The following is an 18,296-nucleotide window of genomic DNA, read 5'->3' as shown; positions in this document are numbered from 1 at the left end:
GATAAAGGAAGGAAACAATGAGAAAGTTTGTAAAAGTCTCACATTGTACTTAGTGACTCTATCAATGCATGGACACTTCTTGTAGGATTCATGGATGATAAGAGTCATGGAAGAAAAATGCTGGGTGGGTTCTGGTCATTGTAAAGCAATTTTAAAACAACTGCATGTGACCCAGCCCACTGAACTATATTAGGCTTTGCACCCCGGCATTGTTTCATTCAGACTTTGAGAAGTTGAGCCTCAAAAAAGCTTAAGGCATCACACGGGCACTTTTCTTCTAAGATACCTTTATTTAGCTTTATTTTAAGGAATTATTACATGCATGTAGAAGCCAATTTCCTAATGCAAGTATCAGATGAGTGTTGTATATCTAATTTAAAATATTGTACTACCAAATAGGGGATAACTGGGGAAAAGTAACAAAGCGATTTTCTCCAAACCCTGATAACATTTGCATCCCAAACTATGACAGCCTCTTAGGCACACAACCCCTGACAGAGCTGACAAATATTGTGTTATTTACTCGCGTTATTAGATCCAGAAAGGTATTTTCAATAAATTCCTAAAGCAGTCATTTTTTTCTTATAACGCGTTGTGTTTCTGGTTTAATGTGTTACAATAATGATCAATCTACAGGTTATTTATACTCTTACACATCCTGAATTTTGACCTCTTCTAGTTTTTCAAAATAAAAGTAAATTGGGTTTAAATGTAAGGAGATACTGTCGTGTCGAAAGTAACACTTGTCGCTGCTTATACTGTTGTATATGTTGAAAATGTATATTATTTTAATTTGATTTAATTTCATTTACATAGTGTTCAAACTGTTGAAAAAAATATATTCTCACAGTTTAAGTTTGTACTGTTGGTTGCTTTTAAAACATTTGATAAAACTGAAATGAAATGAAAATGTAATTTCATAATTTTTTACAAAGATAAATTACAAAATATGTTTGCAGTTACATATTAATGAGGTCATAGTCATGTATATTTAATAAAAACAAGTGTAACACATAATATTTTATCTACAAACATACATTAAATAAATCTATGTTGTTCTTCTATGATTTTTTTAACACTTGTTTCCACTTCAAATTTTTGTCCATATGTTTTTCATTACTCTCATTAGATTTGTGAACATTCGTGCATTGTTCTTCAAAAGCTTCCTAAGATCTATTAAATTATGTATAGGATTAGATTGAATCATTTATAAAAGTCTGAATTATATAATAATTGCATTGTTATGTAAGCAGCATGGACCGGCACTGTATCTCTAGTTGCTTTAGTGCAGACCAATCCAGCTTGATCCTGCATAGATTTAAAAATCAGGGATTTGAGACGGACTCCGTGTGTATCATCAAATGTGCTGATCCCGGTCCCTTTTACTGTATGTGTATGTTTGTGTGTGCGTGTGTGCTAGAGAGATGAAGTATTTTAGTTCAAAACAGCATTATTTGACTTTGGCATTCCATCAGTCTCCTGTTTTCTTAGCACAGCCGTTTTATGTAAGCAGGAACAGAACATTGTATCTTATTTATCTGTTGACCTGGTTTGAAACATCAGCTAGTGTACTTGTAGAGCTCTGTGTGTTGGAACACTTTGTGTGCATACTAGAAAAATTCCTGTTATTAAGGACTCCTACATGCGTGATGAATGTTTTATCGCATCAAGAGCCATCAGTTGACACAATGCAGTGGTGATTGGTTTACCAGGGACGAGAGCTCGGCTGAAACAATCTCACGCTGATGTTAGCGCTGGAGTGAGTGCCTTGTGAATAGCTATAATTGATTCCGGGACTAATTGGTCTCGGTATCTAAGCTGTGTTTGAGGAGGCAGACTGCAGAGGGGAGCAGTGTTGTTGGCATGCAAGTCATGTCATTAATTAGCAGCCTTGAGTGTCCCTTCTCGAGCACCATACCTGAAACACTTGAGACCCACTGACCATGTTTACTCTCTCAAGCAGAGATGTTCCTGCAGAGGTAGAGAAGATAAATGATGGTAATTGTGGAAATGGGTGAATCTGGAATAATATGAAGTCAATATAGCTTGATGTTGAAATGTGGTTCGATGTCCAAACTGAAATACCCAACATGATTTTGTGAATTTTCCAAGGAACATCTTGTGCGCTTTAATGGAAGCAAGATTCTGTTTTTAAACTATTACATTATGATGCCTTTTTCTGAACATAAACTTATTCATTGCACTTGTACAGCATGCATAAATCATCCATCTGTTCATTTTGTAAACTACTTATCCTGTGTAGGGTTACAGAAAGTGCTGGAGCCTACCCAGCATATTTCAGATATTATATTAATGTAGAAATTATATTTAGAAATTACATTATGCCGATAATAACTTTCAAAACAGGCAGTAGAGAATAACAAGGAACAAAACTTTCGCAAAAAGCTGCTAAACGTCACCTCTGAAAAGTGACCTCCTGGCAAACGCTCTGTTGCAGGGACAAAGCCTTTGATTTCAGGGACAGGTGGTCACCCTACACCTCTGTCAAAAATTAGATAATTATCAAAATCCTCTCAGAACGTATTATGAGTTCATCGAATACTTTCGCTTCAAATCCGCTTATTCCCAGCATCAGGCCGTTCAGGAATACCGCTTTGTGGGCAGAATCCATTAAGAGTCTGATAAAAACAACTCATTTACAAGAAAACTGTGTCAGACACACTATAAGAGCAAAGGCGTCATGCCAATTCAAACTGAGGGGACACTTGCCTGTTACTTGTCTTTTAATCTGTTTAATATGCAAAATATTATTAATTCTGTGCAGCATCCTTGTCACTTTTCAGAGATTTTTGCCATTTTGATAGTGTTTTTTTTATCGTAGTACATTACTTTATTCTGGCGGCAGGCGCTGCAGTCAGCGCAGTCATCACGTCATCAGTATTTGAGCGCGCTCATGAGCTCTTTGCTGTTGCATTTTGCTATCTGAGAAATTAAAACGTGTAAGAAACGCTCACAACATTTCCAAACCCCAGTACGGTAATGTGCAGTTAACCTCATCTGTGTAGTAAATGTATGGTTTACAGTAACATGTGACTGTCTCAACGTTATATTAGTAAATATTTCTAGATTCATCTTGGTACAACGCCAAAGTTCGCCAGAGTTCACGAGGGCACGAAGTCACACATGCTCACAAATTTGATGCAAAAATCCGTTCCTCTAATAATTTTATCTAAACATTTTTTTATCATTATTGAACATTAAACTCAATCACGTGGCTATAGCTTATGTCATTTTTGTTGTTTATACTTCATGAATTTAAAATTACATTAATTTTATAGAATAATGCAGTTGTTGTGCAAAATGCAATAATGACACAATTAAATAAGTCTTTAAACAAAACATAAATAAACAAAACCAGTTTCAGATGTAAATATGATGCCAATATGTAATTATTCCAATTGAATAGTATTTGATATAAAAGTTAGTCAACACTTTTATTTTGGAGGTTTTTGCATTGAGGCAGGGGCGCTCAGATTGTTAAAAATGTAAGTGCCATGCAAAAGACTGAAAGCTCTATAATATTTCGTTTGATGTCTGTGTATGCACAAATTTCTGTGAGCTGTGCACACTGTTCCCCCTTAAAAAAATGGTGCATGACGCCCCTGTATAGGAGGGTTTTGTATCTGGGCTCTTCATGTGTAATTTGTGGTACTATTGCAGATTTTTATTAAGATGTAAGATTTAGGTGTACTAAAATAAAGTGATAGAGATTTCTCACAAAGAGCCTTGTATACATTTTCAGTGCAAATAAAAAGTTTTTTTGTCATTGTCCTAGCCGTTATCATCATTTTATTCCCTGTTATAATTTCTGTATTATTTGTTGTTGATTTTTAAACAAATATACATAGTCCACCTCGATCACTAAGTATATCAGCCATAAGCCTTGCATCTTTGATGAGTGGAAAACCCGATATCCTTGGAGCTCCCGTAGGAAATATGTTTTGAATCATACCAGCATTTTAATGACAGAGATGGCATATGAAATTCTCAGAGGGGTTGCTATACTAATCACTAAACAATGTGAGGAGCAAAACAATAAGTCTTAATTCCACTGTGTGATAATGTATATGCGGTTAAGTTTATTAGGTTCAGTCAGTTCACTTATTAAAGACATAGTGGTGTTGTGAAGTTCTTGATTTATGCATTGATTTATGTTGCTACAAATACATTTACAATGTTAAAGTGTATAGTGTATAGGTACACTATCAAGGTTCAAAAGCTGTACCCTTTAGTAAATAGTACATATTAGGACCCTTTAAAAGGGTAGCATCACTGTGACAGCTTTTGTACCTTTTTCTCACATTGCACTTTTTACAAGTGCATACCTTGGGGGAAACCCATAATTTTGGCATTTTTAGCAACATGTTGAACTAAACGCTTTCGTTCTTTTTTCAACAAAATACCTGTTAGTAATATCTGGCTTAACCCTGCCACAGGGGATACATTAATTAAAGTGAATTTGATATCTTAAATACTTGTGCTCTTTATAGGTTTTGTTTACAGAGGCGTCTGGATTCTTTCCTGAAGCTTTGTATGATTTGTGGTTGAGAGGAGCAGGTGCTCTCTACCTATCTGTCTGTATGCTTACCTGTTGTGTTTACCAACTAATCATAGTTGTTTTATGTACAGAATAATTATGCATTTATAGTTATGGTCCATAGCTAATTATTCATCCTTCACATATAAATAGTGTATTTTATGATATTATATAGTAATAGTTGCATATATTTTGTTTATACTGTATAGACTGTTTCAGCAGTAACAACATAAACAATCGGCTTTCATGGAAAACTGAACTTCCGGTAAACTCAAAGTCCTTTTAAAGTAGTTTAGCTAATTAAACAGCATGTAGATAACCTAGGAAACCAAACATTTGTTATTTTCGACGAGGTATTTGTTTAAAAATTCAGTTTCAGCATTTAGTCAGACCATTAAACAGAAACCAGAAGTAAAGTTCAGACCAGACGCATATGTATGTATGAATGTATATACGTATATTATATTTTTTTGTGCATGCATGCATGTGTTAACTTAACAACTAAATCAGATACACAGAACTGGGAATTGCATGCACTGAGGAAGAGTCACTGCATAAAAGCCACAATTTTCCGATCCCCAAATTCCAGCTCCTCCAGGAGTGAGAAATTCTCCAGTCGCTGTTTGTCATGACAACGGAAGCAGTTTAATTTCATCATTTAGGTTTAATTGACGACAGATGCTGCGTTTCTGTTGATTGGTATTACAGAGGTCTGGCCCTCAGTTATGCTGTAAGTTAAACTCCCTGTGTCTGACTGACAGCTGCTCCATGTCTCCTTCAAAGCTAATGCGTGTCATCTTTTGATTTAGTGCCTTCAAAATCAACAACAACAACAAAAAAAAACGGCATACAGCTCATAAAATGCAAAGAAGAGATTTTGGACGATTATAGCCGTCTCACAGACGATGCCGACAGATAAATGTGGACGTTTTTGTGTCCGTCCTGCAGCCCTCAATCTGCTGCTGGTACTCTGAAGAAGGAGGTCGTGCAAGGTCTTAATTTTGCCGAAGAGCATCCCTGTCCACCTCTTTCTTCAAGTTTCAGGCGAATTTGAGTCTTTTCTCACCAGCTCGGAATGTTCTTGTCTAATTCTTGCATGGTACAGAGCAGTCGCTCTGGGATAGGAACCGAACTTCCTCTAGTTTGTTTTCGCTTTGTATGTGAATAATAAAGAGATTTTGTATTCATTTCTGTTTGTTTGCCTTCTCCATAATTAGAAACCCTCTTTAGATGCTTTCAGCAACGCCAAGTTCAGCCTAATTTTGTGTTCTTTCATTTATCCATTCCCAGTTCCTAGCTTTTTTGCCGCTTTATTTATTGGTACTGTATTTGAATTGAGTTTAATCAGAGGCTCGGCACCGTTGAGCATTGCAGAGCTCTCCAAAAGGCCACAGCAACAATAAAACCAACATGTGAACAAGAGCACCCCAGTGCAGAGCTGTTGTTTCTGGGATATAAATAGGCAGATGATTTTGATTAGAGCTATTTATTCATCTGATTGCCATCAGAAGTCTTTTGTCACAAGTTAAGCAATGTGATTTATTTCTGAAATGAGCAATAAGACCCTAATCATAAAGTAAGGGTTTGTCTCTCAGGGCAAGGGGTTGTCTTTGTAATTATAATGGATTAGTGTCATTAGATATCCTGTAAGTAGGGCCAGGTGACATCACTTGCTCTCTCTGTGCTAGTAGTGGATATAAAACATTGTTATTTGAGATCTGTAAGGTTGTTTGAGTTCAGCTCTGCGGTGTTTGGGTCACGGGGGGCAGCGTGAAGCCTGCTGACGCATTCAGTCTCTCCTGTGATCGGGGAAGGAATATCACTGCACAATGTGCAGCCATGGACACTCGCAAACACCCTCGCAGATATTCCTGTAACCGCTAACGTGTTATACAAATACCATTATGTTAATCTTTATATGTAACTGAGAACTGCCTGTTAGTTTTCCTACTCTCCTCTTACACTGTGGCATCACTACACTTTAAGAAAAAGGTACAAAAGCTAATATGTACTATTTAGGTATACATTTGGTGTCTTCGAAGTACTAATGTGCACCCTTTTTTTTAAAAAGTGTACCGCCTCAGAGAAAGCTTTGATTTCTTCATTTATAAGTGTGTAACAGCATCTATGTAGATGGATCACATTGTATCCGCTTATAATGAGAAAGATTAACGCATAAAAGTGTTTCTCCCACATGCATAAATAATATAATAAAACAGCACATTAAACAGTATGAGAAGAAACATGAATCATATTTTTTAATGACAAAAGAAAATTACTTTTCCGAGACTGTGTAGAAAGGATAAAACATGCAATTTATTTCATTCTCTTCTCGTCGGACTAGACTTATTGTCTGTCTTTCTGTCAGTCATAACAAGTGACATGGACATTCAAAGCTACTTGTCAACACCGAGAAATCCGCATTTTCCCCATATGGAACAAAGCTGGTCTCTGGGGTCCCAACGCTTTTCAATCAGTGCTGTAGTATCTTGGATGCTGCTGACGTCATGGCAACAAGCTGTGTAGGAACGAGCGCGATTGTAACACGTCTGACTGTGTAACTTCCTCCATCTTAGAGAATCTAAAACTGAAACCAGGCAAACTGGCCGCTATAAGCGACCCGATTCTATCTGCAGGCTGTGGGTTTATCAATGAAGCCGGCTAGGTGACGTGCTGTGCCACTGAATAGCTTGTTAACAGAGCAGCGACGGACACAGCAGTGATACGTCAGAACGGCACAGGAAATTACACCAATGCCACAGTCATGTAGTTGCCAATTCTGTTTGAAGTTCAGTGATTGATCTCTGATAAGTTACTGTTTGACATTTAAAGGTACGGTGCACAATGTCAAATTATTTTTACATCAATTGACAGAATGTACTGTTCCTGTAATAAGGCATGAATTTACAGTACGTAAAACTAAAGGCATGTGTGTAATTTGTCTGTCATTAAAAGTGTGATCCATATGTTTAATTACTTACTTTAACATGTGTGATGTGGCGTGTTATACAAGTAGGTGTGTGAACTGTGTGTCTAACAGCCTGTGTATTTTTCCCACAGGTATACATGAGTTCCCCGATGACATTTTCACCAACCAGGAGCGTCTGGAGGGGGCGGTAGCTTTGCATGTTCTGTGTGTAAGTATTTCCACCATCTGTTTTTCTTTATCATCATATTAGCTTGTATGACTCGCTCAAGCCGAAATCTATTTATAAAATTACAAGAAAACTTAAAGTCAGAAAGAAACAGTAACTGAGTTTCCCAAACTTTTCATTTGTGCACACATAATACACAGGTATTTCCAAAACGGTACATTTTTTCTATAAGGTTTGATCTTCGTCCACACACAACACAATATCAGGTGACTGAAACCAAATGTTTATGAAAACTACTGGATTTTAAGAACCTCTGTTTGCAGCGTTGTCGTGTAGCCAGTGAAACTGTAGTTTTTGGCTTGTGACATCGGCTGTGTGGAGTAATGCATTACAAGTAACGTGCATAATGTATATTACTTTTTTGAAGTAACAAGTAATGCATTCGTTTTTAAATGTGCACATTAATATTTGAGTTACTTTAAATAATTTGAAAAAAAAATGTGGAAAAAAATTTTACTGAATTAAACTAAACGTAGTCACATTATGCACTCAGAAACTGAAATGGCAGGCCAGAGCTCGACATTTTTGTGATGAAATATGCGATTTTTGAATGCAGAACTTTTCATTCATAAAAACACCTGAAAGGCCTGAAAGAGATCAAGCTTCAGCCAAGAAAAAGTAAAGCAAAAGTAACTAAAAGTAATGTAAGCATTACTTTCCATGAAAAGTAACGCAATAAGAACTTAATACTGTAATGCATTACTTTTCAAAGTAACTTTCCCCAACACTGCTCCTGTGATACCTTCATCGTCTTGTGTGCACATGGAATGTGATTGCTCGAGCCTGGTTAAGATCGGAAAAATAAAATGGCGGCCAAAAATGCGTCTGGATCACAAAGTTTGTGTAAATAAGGTTATATGTTGATGATGTTACATGATTTTGTAGGTTTACTCTGATCAGCAAGTTAATTTCAGTAGTACATAATGAAATTATTGTTTTCTCAGAAGGTCAATCGCTCTTCTAGATGTTCTCGGTGGTCTCACTAGATCTTATGTTCAGACACACTGTAACTAATGAAGCCCATCTTAATAAGATTTTTTTTAATGCAGTAAAGCACTAAACTTTATTTGCTTTGTGCATTTGTGTCAAATTTTCTCGCATGTGTTATTTTGCACTGCTGTATGGATGCAACCATACACAGATTTTATTTATATATACATATCTTCCAGTTATGAATCTTTTTAATACATTTCTAAGCAATACAATTGCTTCTTTCCAATTACAACATAATGAAATCAGTTTCAGATATCCTACTTAAAGGTAATGAAAACTATTTTTTTCCTAATGCTATATTATCTGAACTTTCCTGTCCACATTTATTATATAGCTCCATAATCTTACTGTGTAAGAGAATAATCCAAGACAAAGTTGATAATTAGAAGCTTCACAAGGTCCCATGAGCTATAAAAAGCCGACTCCGAGCAATAACATTTTCCATGAATTAACCACAATTTGTTCTCGAGATGAAATTAAAAAGTATAATTTTTTTTCAATGGCTGTCAGCATTATAGCACCAGTTATGTTTAGGAGAAAATGCTTACAATTCAGGAATAAAAACTTAATACAAATAAATTCCAATATAAATCTAGATGTTCTGTTCCTTCCCCCCTTGTTGTAAAGGATCACAGCGTAACTGCTCATAATGCACCAGACTGTCTTGCCCTCATAGGCCCCATCCGACCCCACGTCTAAGTGAAATAGCATCTGAAGCAGGTACTGATGCGGTACTGTGTGTTCCTGTTGAAATCCCCTGCAGGGTTGGTTTGACACTGGCATTGTTACGCTGCTGTTTAGATGGTGGCCCATGTATGCTGAGAGTAAGTGGATGGTAAAAGCTGCTTGAAAAAAACCCTCTAAGACTCCCTCCAGCTGTTTACATGTTTTATTTATCTTAAGGGGCTAAGTTCGGTAGCCCAGTTCTGCCTTGTCAGAAGAGGAAAAGCACGAGGAGGGGAGGGGAGCGGAGTGGGGAGAGATTACGTAACGGGTGCGCTGTGTGAGCATGGCGGCGGAATTAGATGCACTGATTGGCAAAGTCTTGGCGGGAAAAACAGTCGGCGAATGGGTCCCAGAGGTGAATGAGGGGTTGTTTTGACTGTGTGTGTTTTTAGGCATGTATAGATGTTGCACAAGGTCCATAAAAAGCAATACCCAACATGTACTTTTCCAAAAATATATTTGACATCTGATATGTGAAAGTAGAGGGTTAGCATAAAATCAGTGTTTGCATATGTGTATACTATACATCCAAATTTGCACACATACTATATGTGTGACTATTTTTTTTTTGTATGTAGGGTTTTTTTCACACAATGTATAATGTTTTTCCAGAGAGTTATTAATGAACAGGTGTTGGGTGTGTAACAAATCCAATACTATGACATATTAATCAGTGTCTTGTTGACTAAAACATAGCATTGTTTTGAAATATGTCTGCAGCTCTTAGCAACTTTTTTGGTGGGCTTGAAAATATTTTGACCCAGTGGGGTTAATTGTAACGTTGTGTTACAACTAACCCCTCAGCACTTACGATATGAAACCGCTAACGTTAGCGTAATTCTTGCCGTTGTAAATAGGCTACACACAAATGCTGGCTGCCAACAAAATAAATGTGCCTGTCTTATCAAAAATCGCGTGTCAAATTTATTTTTGTTCATATCTTTAATATTGATTGAATAAGGTCACGTCAAAGATTGAAATCATAATGAAATAAATGGCTAAAATCAGATTTTGATGCTCATTATCTCAGAATTTGATTTTGAAACTGTAGTATGGTTATTACAGACTGGGTCACATATAAAAAAAATGTTTTGTCATAATTGTGCTGCTTTTTCTCACATCTTTAGACATTTGTATCCATTTATAATTTAACTATTGTTAGAAAAGGGCTGGATGAATGAATGCAGTGTGGATACCGGTCTATTATAGACAGATATATAAACAATATCCACTTCAAGTATATAGACAAAATAGTATTGAACTATTTGCCTGCAAACTTATTTTTTAGCAAGTGTTACAACTAACCCCCTGCCTGTTACAATTAACCCCACCTATGGGGTAAGTTATAACGTTTGCACTTCTGTCATGTTTGGTGTAATTGTCCATGAATGGTAAGTACTAGAAACAAACTTTAAATGTTATTTTGAAGCAGAGATGTGTGTGTTGCTTGTGTAAAAATATAATTAATCAAACTCAAATATTTTTTGAATGATTGAGCAAAAACCAAAAAGCATTTGGCTGTGCCCCGCTCTCCCCTACTATGGGGAATACTAGTGGGATCCGCACATATCAGACACACCAGATGTCTGAGCACTAATCCCCATTACCTCATATACATTTTGTCCTTTTATGCAAAACATGTTAGCTTGTGCAGGAAAAAGAAAACCGAAGTGACAACCCTTACCCATCTTGCACTGCATGCAAAGGGCAGCAGCATCCTTCAGTGCCTTTTCGTCATGAGGACACTTTCTAAGAAAAGGTCCCAGTAGACAACTCTTTTTTACTTGAGGCCAGATTGCTCTGAGAATAACGGAGTTTAATGGTGTTGACACTCGTGTACTCCAATCTGCCCTCGCGCATGAATTTTTGCACGGATTTTACTCAGTTCACTGTATCTTATGTAATGTTTCTGTGAACTTACAGGGATTTCATCACAAGTAGCTGACTTTAAAGACTCTGGCATAATCATCAGGTTACTTCATTAGAATGTAACATCTGCCTACACTTTAAAGAAACAGTTATCCAAAAATGAAAAGTCCACTTTTTCCTCACTCTTAAACCTTGTTCTTTCATTCAGTATACTGTATGGGGATGTTAAGGTTTAAAAAATTATCCAAAAACATGGCATTAAACCTATTATAATTCTGTCTTCACCCTTTCTCTCTCTAAAGGCCATGTATATGTTTTACGCTCTGGCGCTGGTGTGCGACGACTACTTTGTGCCCTCTCTCGAAAAGATCTGCGAGGTACGTCCTTAACCTGCACCCCAGTTACACACGCACCAATCCTTTCAATATACAGCAGCATGTTCAAGTATCTCTCTCTCTCTCGAAGCGCCTCCACCTCAGTGAAGATGTAGCAGGAGCAACGTTCATGGCGGCAGGAAGTTCAGCTCCTGAGCTCTTCACCTCAGTCATAGGTAAAGCAGTACATTTACACAAGCTGCCATTGTGAAACATCAAGAGCATGAACGTCCTTGTGCACTTTGTAAGCTCTCCACTTCTTTTTGTGCAGGTGTATTCATCACTAAAGGAGATGTGGGAGTGGGAACGATCGTGGGATCTGCTGTCTTTAATATCCTCTGCATCATTGGAGTGTGTGGGATCTTTGCAGGACAGGTACGTGTTTTTGTGGTTGTCGACACACAAGCAACCAAAAGCTGAGCATTATATAGCAAGATAGAGATACACCACCATCTAACCCCCTGCCCTTAATAAAACCATTAGTGAGCACATACTGACAGTAAGAGGTGCACAGACTGCTCCCATGGGTCAACAAGAGAAGTTGATGAGGTCCTTCGTGTCAGCGCGGTGTTACTTTTTCTATTAAATTTTTCTTCGCTTTACACTTTATTCAGTCGTTCACGCTCTTTTGGTTTAACCTCCTGAGACTTACACTTTGTTAAAACAAAGACGATTGGAGGCTGTTTCATCTTGGCACATGGATGAGAATCTGCTTAATATTTTTTTTCTCCCAGTCTTTCTCTAGTAACCATCTGTCAGTGGCATTCTGGATCATCTGATAGGTAGTCTAGTGGCACATATAGTACACATTCACACAAACCATTAATAAAAAACCTCTCATAGATAGAAACATAGCAGTTTTGCTGTAGCTCAGTTGGTATAAAGCTTTATAACAATATCACAAGTTTGCTTCTGCATTCTGAAATCTTACTGGTTAAACCAAAGTCAATGTGTATATTATATAAATATTAATCGCGATAATCACATACAAAATAAAAGTGAATTTTTTTTGCCATAATATATGAGTTTGTGCTGTTTGTAATTATTATGTATATAAATACACACCCATTAATGTATTTAAGAAATCTTTACAGTGCATATCTATTTTTATATATTGTATATTATATATAAATAAAAAAATTATATATAAAAATATATACATAATAATTACACACAACACACACACATATATTATGCAAAAAAAAACGTTGTACTATTATTTTAAGCATATAAACACTTTTGGCGTATGACTTTTGTATCTGGATGTTTTTCTACATAACAACATTATCCTCCGTTATGGGTAATGTCAGTCGGTCATTCCCAAAATGGTACAAGGCCATAAGACACTAACACACTTACGCACAGAGTCTATCGGAGCGGAGAGAAAAATCATCTGCAACAATGGAGCTTCTGGTTGCCACGGAAACACAAAACGAAGAGCGTTACCTGCGGTGTAGGTTAATCTGTACTGGCGTGAGCGATAGTGCGTCACTTCCGATTCGCTGACGTAGATCGCTGCTTTTTTTGGCAGGATCAGGCTCCACAACATGACACGCATACAGTATGGATTACCCTGCACAGTTCAATCAGAGGGGTTTGGCAGAGGAAGTCTTGTCCATATATGGGGCCCACTTCATCATTCATTTCCATCCTCCAATTTGTGCACTTTAATTTCCCATTTTAAATTTTGTAAACAACACCGCAAAAATCTAGCAGTAGGACTAGAATGCAGATTGCACGTTACATAAGACGTAAAGGCATGACAAGGACATTTTAAAATCTGCTGATACAATCTGACTGAAGAAGATTTAGGAGCTGCTTTTACTGTTGATACTAAACTGCATGAATGGTTTTGGAGGGGTGCGTCAGATGTAGAGTTTTCTGTAAAGGTCACATTTCTACTTCAATGTTTTGGGCACTTGGTATATTATATTTATGTAAAGTTGACAATCTCAGAAATTAGTTTTCATGTTAAATAAAACAATGTACATTATTTACAAGGGGGTGAATATTGTTTTGAATTTACAATCACACACAACTCTCACAAAAATCTATTAAAAGTCCTTTACCGTTTGTACTATATATTTTTTCTTAGTAATGTCTGGGGGCATAATGCATATGGTTCATTTTAAAATCCTTACGGATGAAATGTTTATTTAGTGTGTATTAAAATATGAATACTAAATATAAAATATATTTTTATTTTGAAGCTAAAAATAGAGTAAATATAAGACCCACTTGCCCTGCAACTTAACTGGAAGTTTATGATTAGTCATTTAGCTTTAAGCTTATGACTTTAGTCACCACAAAACATAAGTTATCAAAATAGGAAGGTTTAAATAAAACATCTTAAGTATTTGAATGCTTTGACACTGGTATCACTCCTCTTCAGATACTTCTACATTGTTTATCTGTGTTTTATTTCTCTCTCTCTCTCTCTCTCTCTCTCTGTCTGTCTCTGTCTCTCTCTCTCTCTGTCTCTCTCTCTCTCTGTCTCTCGTTGATACAGGCAGTACAGCTCTCATGTTGGACATTAATGAGAGACTCGACATACTACACTCTATCAGTGGCCACTCTGATCGTGGTGAGTACAGCTTTAAGTGGCTTTGCTTGCTCCCATGAAACTTATGGGTCTCCTCGTGCAGCAGGAGAGGAGAAGCAAGTGGCTCTCCCATGAGATTCATGGCCTACAGCACAGGCCTCTACACTGCAAGTGTTTTCAGCACAGAGTCACAACAAACATAGAGTAATACAGTACATAAAGTCAGGGCCCTCAATAATAGAGATGTTGCTCAAAGCACCTTATTAAAAATCTGATTTACAGACAAATGGTCATGTGACAGCATCTGATTTGCAACATTAAACAAGTTTAGTTACTGAAAGCCACATTAAGTATAAATATGTATGAATGTTGGGGTGATCGTCTCTCCTACTTACGTAGATGATTGTTACTTTTTCTGCAACGGTTATGGATGAGAGCATATGTTTGCATACTCTTGCTCTGGTTATTGTCATTTTTGTTCCATTATAAATCTTATATTTGAAATATTTAAAATATAATAATAATAATAATAATATATATTACATCTCTGGTAATGCTGTTTCACATATTGTATATTTCATATCTTTACATTAAGATCTATAGTCAGAGAACAGACTCAATTCAGATTCTCATTTCATTCAACAAATCCAATTTTAAGGCGTTTTTTTATTTTATTTAAAGAGCACCTATTGTCCGATTCACATTTTTACATTTCCTTTGGTGTATAAGTGTGTATTAGTACATGTTAATGATATGCAAAAGGTACATACCCCATAGTAAACGATGACGCGATTTATCGTCTCCAACGTTAATCTCTTTTATTGAACTACAACAAACACAAGGATTGTAGGCAACAGTTTACATATTGGTGATGTAGACAAGACCGACATTATCATAACTCCTCCCACTTATTCGGACTCACAGTCTGTAAGTTAACTCCTGTTAGCATTGCATTGTGACCGAATCTTTTAAACATAGTAAGGAGCGTCACATTTTCAGCTGACATCAGAGGTATTCAGGCCAATCGCAACCTACAGATTAGCTGGCCAATCAGAGACACACACTTTTCAAAACTGTGCGTTTCAGGAAGAGAGTGAAATCTGGAGCTACAAAAATGTATGGTATGTGGAAAATAATGTGTTTTTAACCATAAACCACACAAACACATTGTATTATACCAAATACACAAAATAACGTCTTTTAGCAATGAAATAGGTGCTCTTTAAGGTTTAAGAAACTTAAATGAAATGTAATGACTAAAATGAGACAAATTTGTGACATCATCTATGTTAACTTCGGAAAAACAGGGACATGCCAACTACTATTCAACCTTTTCACTCAAATAAGTACAAAACAGGTTTAATGTGGTCTGTTTTGACTGAAAGTAAAGCATCATGAAAACATTAGGATCAATCTAAATAGAAATCTGAAAGGCCTTTAGTACAGTAAGATTGCCCTCTGGTGGTGAGTTGGAGAAAGTATAGCTCAAAAAGTTTAAGAAATGTCTGTTTAGTTTATTTAAGTTTTTTTCTGTTTTCTTTTCAGTTCATCTATGATGAAAAGGTGACATGGTAAGTTTAAAAAGTGCCTGTTACACCACAAACCCATTTCTTTTTTTTTCATTTCACAGTTTTTTTTTCATTCTGTTTATATTTAGTCACTTATGTAACTTTGTTTTTATTTCTCAGGTGGGAATCACTCATCCTGGTATTGATGTATCTAGTTTACATTATACTTATGAAGTAAGTTTCTTTATAGTTGAAAAGCTTTCATGTATTTTACTTTGAAGTCAGTAAAGCCAACCTCTGCTTATTTTATTATTTGTGTGTGTGTGTGTGTGTGTTATCAGATTTAACTCACGGGTGGTGCATTACATTGAACGGCGGAAAAAGAATTCTGGAAATCTTGGTAACGGCACTGCAAGTAACACAGACATTGATGATGGCTGTGACGCCACTGTTGTGCTGCTAAAAAAAGGTAAATGTCATGATGTGACTATTTGCACCAAGTGTAAATAGCACAGGCCACACAATGGCTGTTGCATCCCGACAGTCAGGTTAAACTTGACAAAGAAACCAAAAAATGCAATAATATACAAATATGCAGCATATACAAATTCATGCAATTTAATTACATTTTTTAAAGTTTATATACAAAATGCAACATTGATGTTGTTTTTGCCATTTTTTAGCTAATTTCCACAGGAAACCATCAGTGCTGATGGTGGACGAACTCCTCTCCGCATACCCTCACCAGCTGACCTTCTCTGAGGCCGGAATGAGAATCATGATCACCAGCCACTTCTCTCCTCGCACGCGTCTTACAATGGCCTCTCGAATGCTCATCACAGAGGTCAGTAATACAGACACATTTGTAAAGGATGTCTTTGCAATGCAAGTATGCACAATGAACCGTTTTGTTTATTTATTGCGAGTTATGTTTGGTGACTGCAGAGGCAGCGTCTGATAAACAGTCGATTTAGTAACGGAGATTCAGATGTCACGGTGAAGATCGCGGGAAAACGTGGGGTGGAGAATGGACTAGCAGGAACGGACCGGGGCCTGAACGGACGAAAGGGAGTTCACCATGACAACGAAAGGGGAGGAGCTGAAGCCGGCACTGACACAGAAAATGAAAATGAGGACAATGAGAACAATGAGAATGATGAGGAGGAAGAGGAGGAAGATGAGAACGAGGGACCCTTTGTACCATTCCGCTGCCCTGGTACATTTTTTATTGATGATTAATCAATTAATATGGCATGATGAACAAGTCCTCTGAGAATGTTTTGAAGATAATTGCAGAAGTTTTTGAAAGACATATTGTAAATGAACACCCTATTCTTTATAAAATGTCTTTCATTTAAAAGCGAGTTCAACCAAAACAGAAAACTTATACCGTCTGACTTTTTTGTGAAACTCATAGCATTCTGCAAATCAAGCCAAAATGGAAAGCATACAGTCATAGCATTATGACAATTAGGTCCAGATAATTTTGTAAATGTTCATTGTTGTGCAGGTGGATGTTGTAATAAGCTAAAGTGGCTGCTGGCCTGGCCACTGTGTCTGCTGCTGTTCTTCACTGTTCCCAACTGTGCCACACCCCGCTGGGAGCGCTGGTACATGGTCACGTTCATCGCGTCCACCCTCTGGATCGCTTTCTTGTCTTACATCATGGTGTGGATGGTACGATGATCCTGTTGGTTTTCTAAACAAACACTGATCTATGATTCTCAGTTTCATGTTTTTCCTTTAAAAATGCTCAGTGGCCTATTGACACTCTCGCCACAGGTCACAGTGATTGGTTACACTATGGGCATCCCTGATGTCATAATGGGGATCACTTTTTTGGCTGCCGGCACCAGCGTTCCTGACTGTTTGGCCAGCCTTATTGTGGCACGGCAAGGTAGGAGCAAAACGTTTCTATCCTCAGAGGTCACAGGATTATTTTCAAGGCTTGGGTTTGGTGGTATCGCACAATAAAATGAAACATATCATGGTTGTTTGTTCAAATCAATCCAACTTGTGATGTCTTAATATTTTTCAGGGATGGGTGACATGGCTGTGTCAAACTCTATTGGCAGTAATGTGTTTGATATCCTGATTGGTCTTGGTCTGCCATGGACCATCCAGACTTTAGCCATTAGCTATGGCTCCACAGTAAGTTGATCGTTTCTTCTTCGTGTTTAATGAAAAACTTTGTAGATGCCTAATGAACAGTGACTTAACAAATAATTAATTATGTTTATTTAGTTATTTTTCTTAAATTATTTTAGCAAAAATTTTACTTTACATTTTATTTAAAGAATTAGTCCATTTTCTAAAAAAAATCCAGATAATTTACTCACCATCATGTCATCCAAAATGTTGATGTCTTTCTTTGTTCAGACGAGAAGAAATTATGTTAGCCCAGTCACACGAAATTACGTACCTATAGTCACATAATTTTTTTAAATTCTTTTTCGTGATACTGTCACGAATTTCCGCGTTTTTCGTGATTGTATCAAGAATTTCTGTTTATGTGTCATTGTCACGTATTGGTTACTCAACTGTTTTGTCCTAATTTCTTGCCATTTTCGC

General features: G+C 36.9%; 1 protein-coding gene across 1 annotated transcript in view; it reads left to right on the top strand.

Annotated features, from left to right (window-relative positions):
* Nucleotides 1–18,296, top strand: part of slc24a3 (solute carrier family 24 member 3) — a 76,382-nt gene that overhangs the window by 51,377 nt on the left and 6,709 nt on the right. Inside the window, exons 3-15 of the mRNA XM_065296694.2 lie at nucleotides 7,619–7,695; nucleotides 11,604–11,678; nucleotides 11,767–11,851; nucleotides 11,947–12,050; nucleotides 14,185–14,259; nucleotides 15,763–15,788; nucleotides 15,906–15,959; nucleotides 16,067–16,194; nucleotides 16,409–16,569; nucleotides 16,671–16,941; nucleotides 17,236–17,402; nucleotides 17,508–17,622; nucleotides 17,764–17,876. Coding sequence (XP_065152766.1) covers nucleotides 7,619–7,695; nucleotides 11,604–11,678; nucleotides 11,767–11,851; nucleotides 11,947–12,050; nucleotides 14,185–14,259; nucleotides 15,763–15,788; nucleotides 15,906–15,959; nucleotides 16,067–16,194; nucleotides 16,409–16,569; nucleotides 16,671–16,941; nucleotides 17,236–17,402; nucleotides 17,508–17,622; nucleotides 17,764–17,876 — 1,451 coding nt within the window. The remainder of the gene's footprint in view (nucleotides 1–7,618; nucleotides 7,696–11,603; nucleotides 11,679–11,766; nucleotides 11,852–11,946; nucleotides 12,051–14,184; nucleotides 14,260–15,762; nucleotides 15,789–15,905; nucleotides 15,960–16,066; nucleotides 16,195–16,408; nucleotides 16,570–16,670; nucleotides 16,942–17,235; nucleotides 17,403–17,507; nucleotides 17,623–17,763; nucleotides 17,877–18,296) is intronic.

This window comes from Paramisgurnus dabryanus, chromosome 20, assembly GCF_030506205.2.
Source record: "Paramisgurnus dabryanus chromosome 20, PD_genome_1.1, whole genome shotgun sequence".
In the NCBI taxonomy this organism is placed as follows: domain Eukaryota; kingdom Metazoa; phylum Chordata; class Actinopteri; order Cypriniformes; family Cobitidae; genus Paramisgurnus; species Paramisgurnus dabryanus.
The sequence above is the reverse complement of the archived record's forward strand: the minus strand, read 5'-3'. Positions and strand labels throughout refer to the sequence as shown.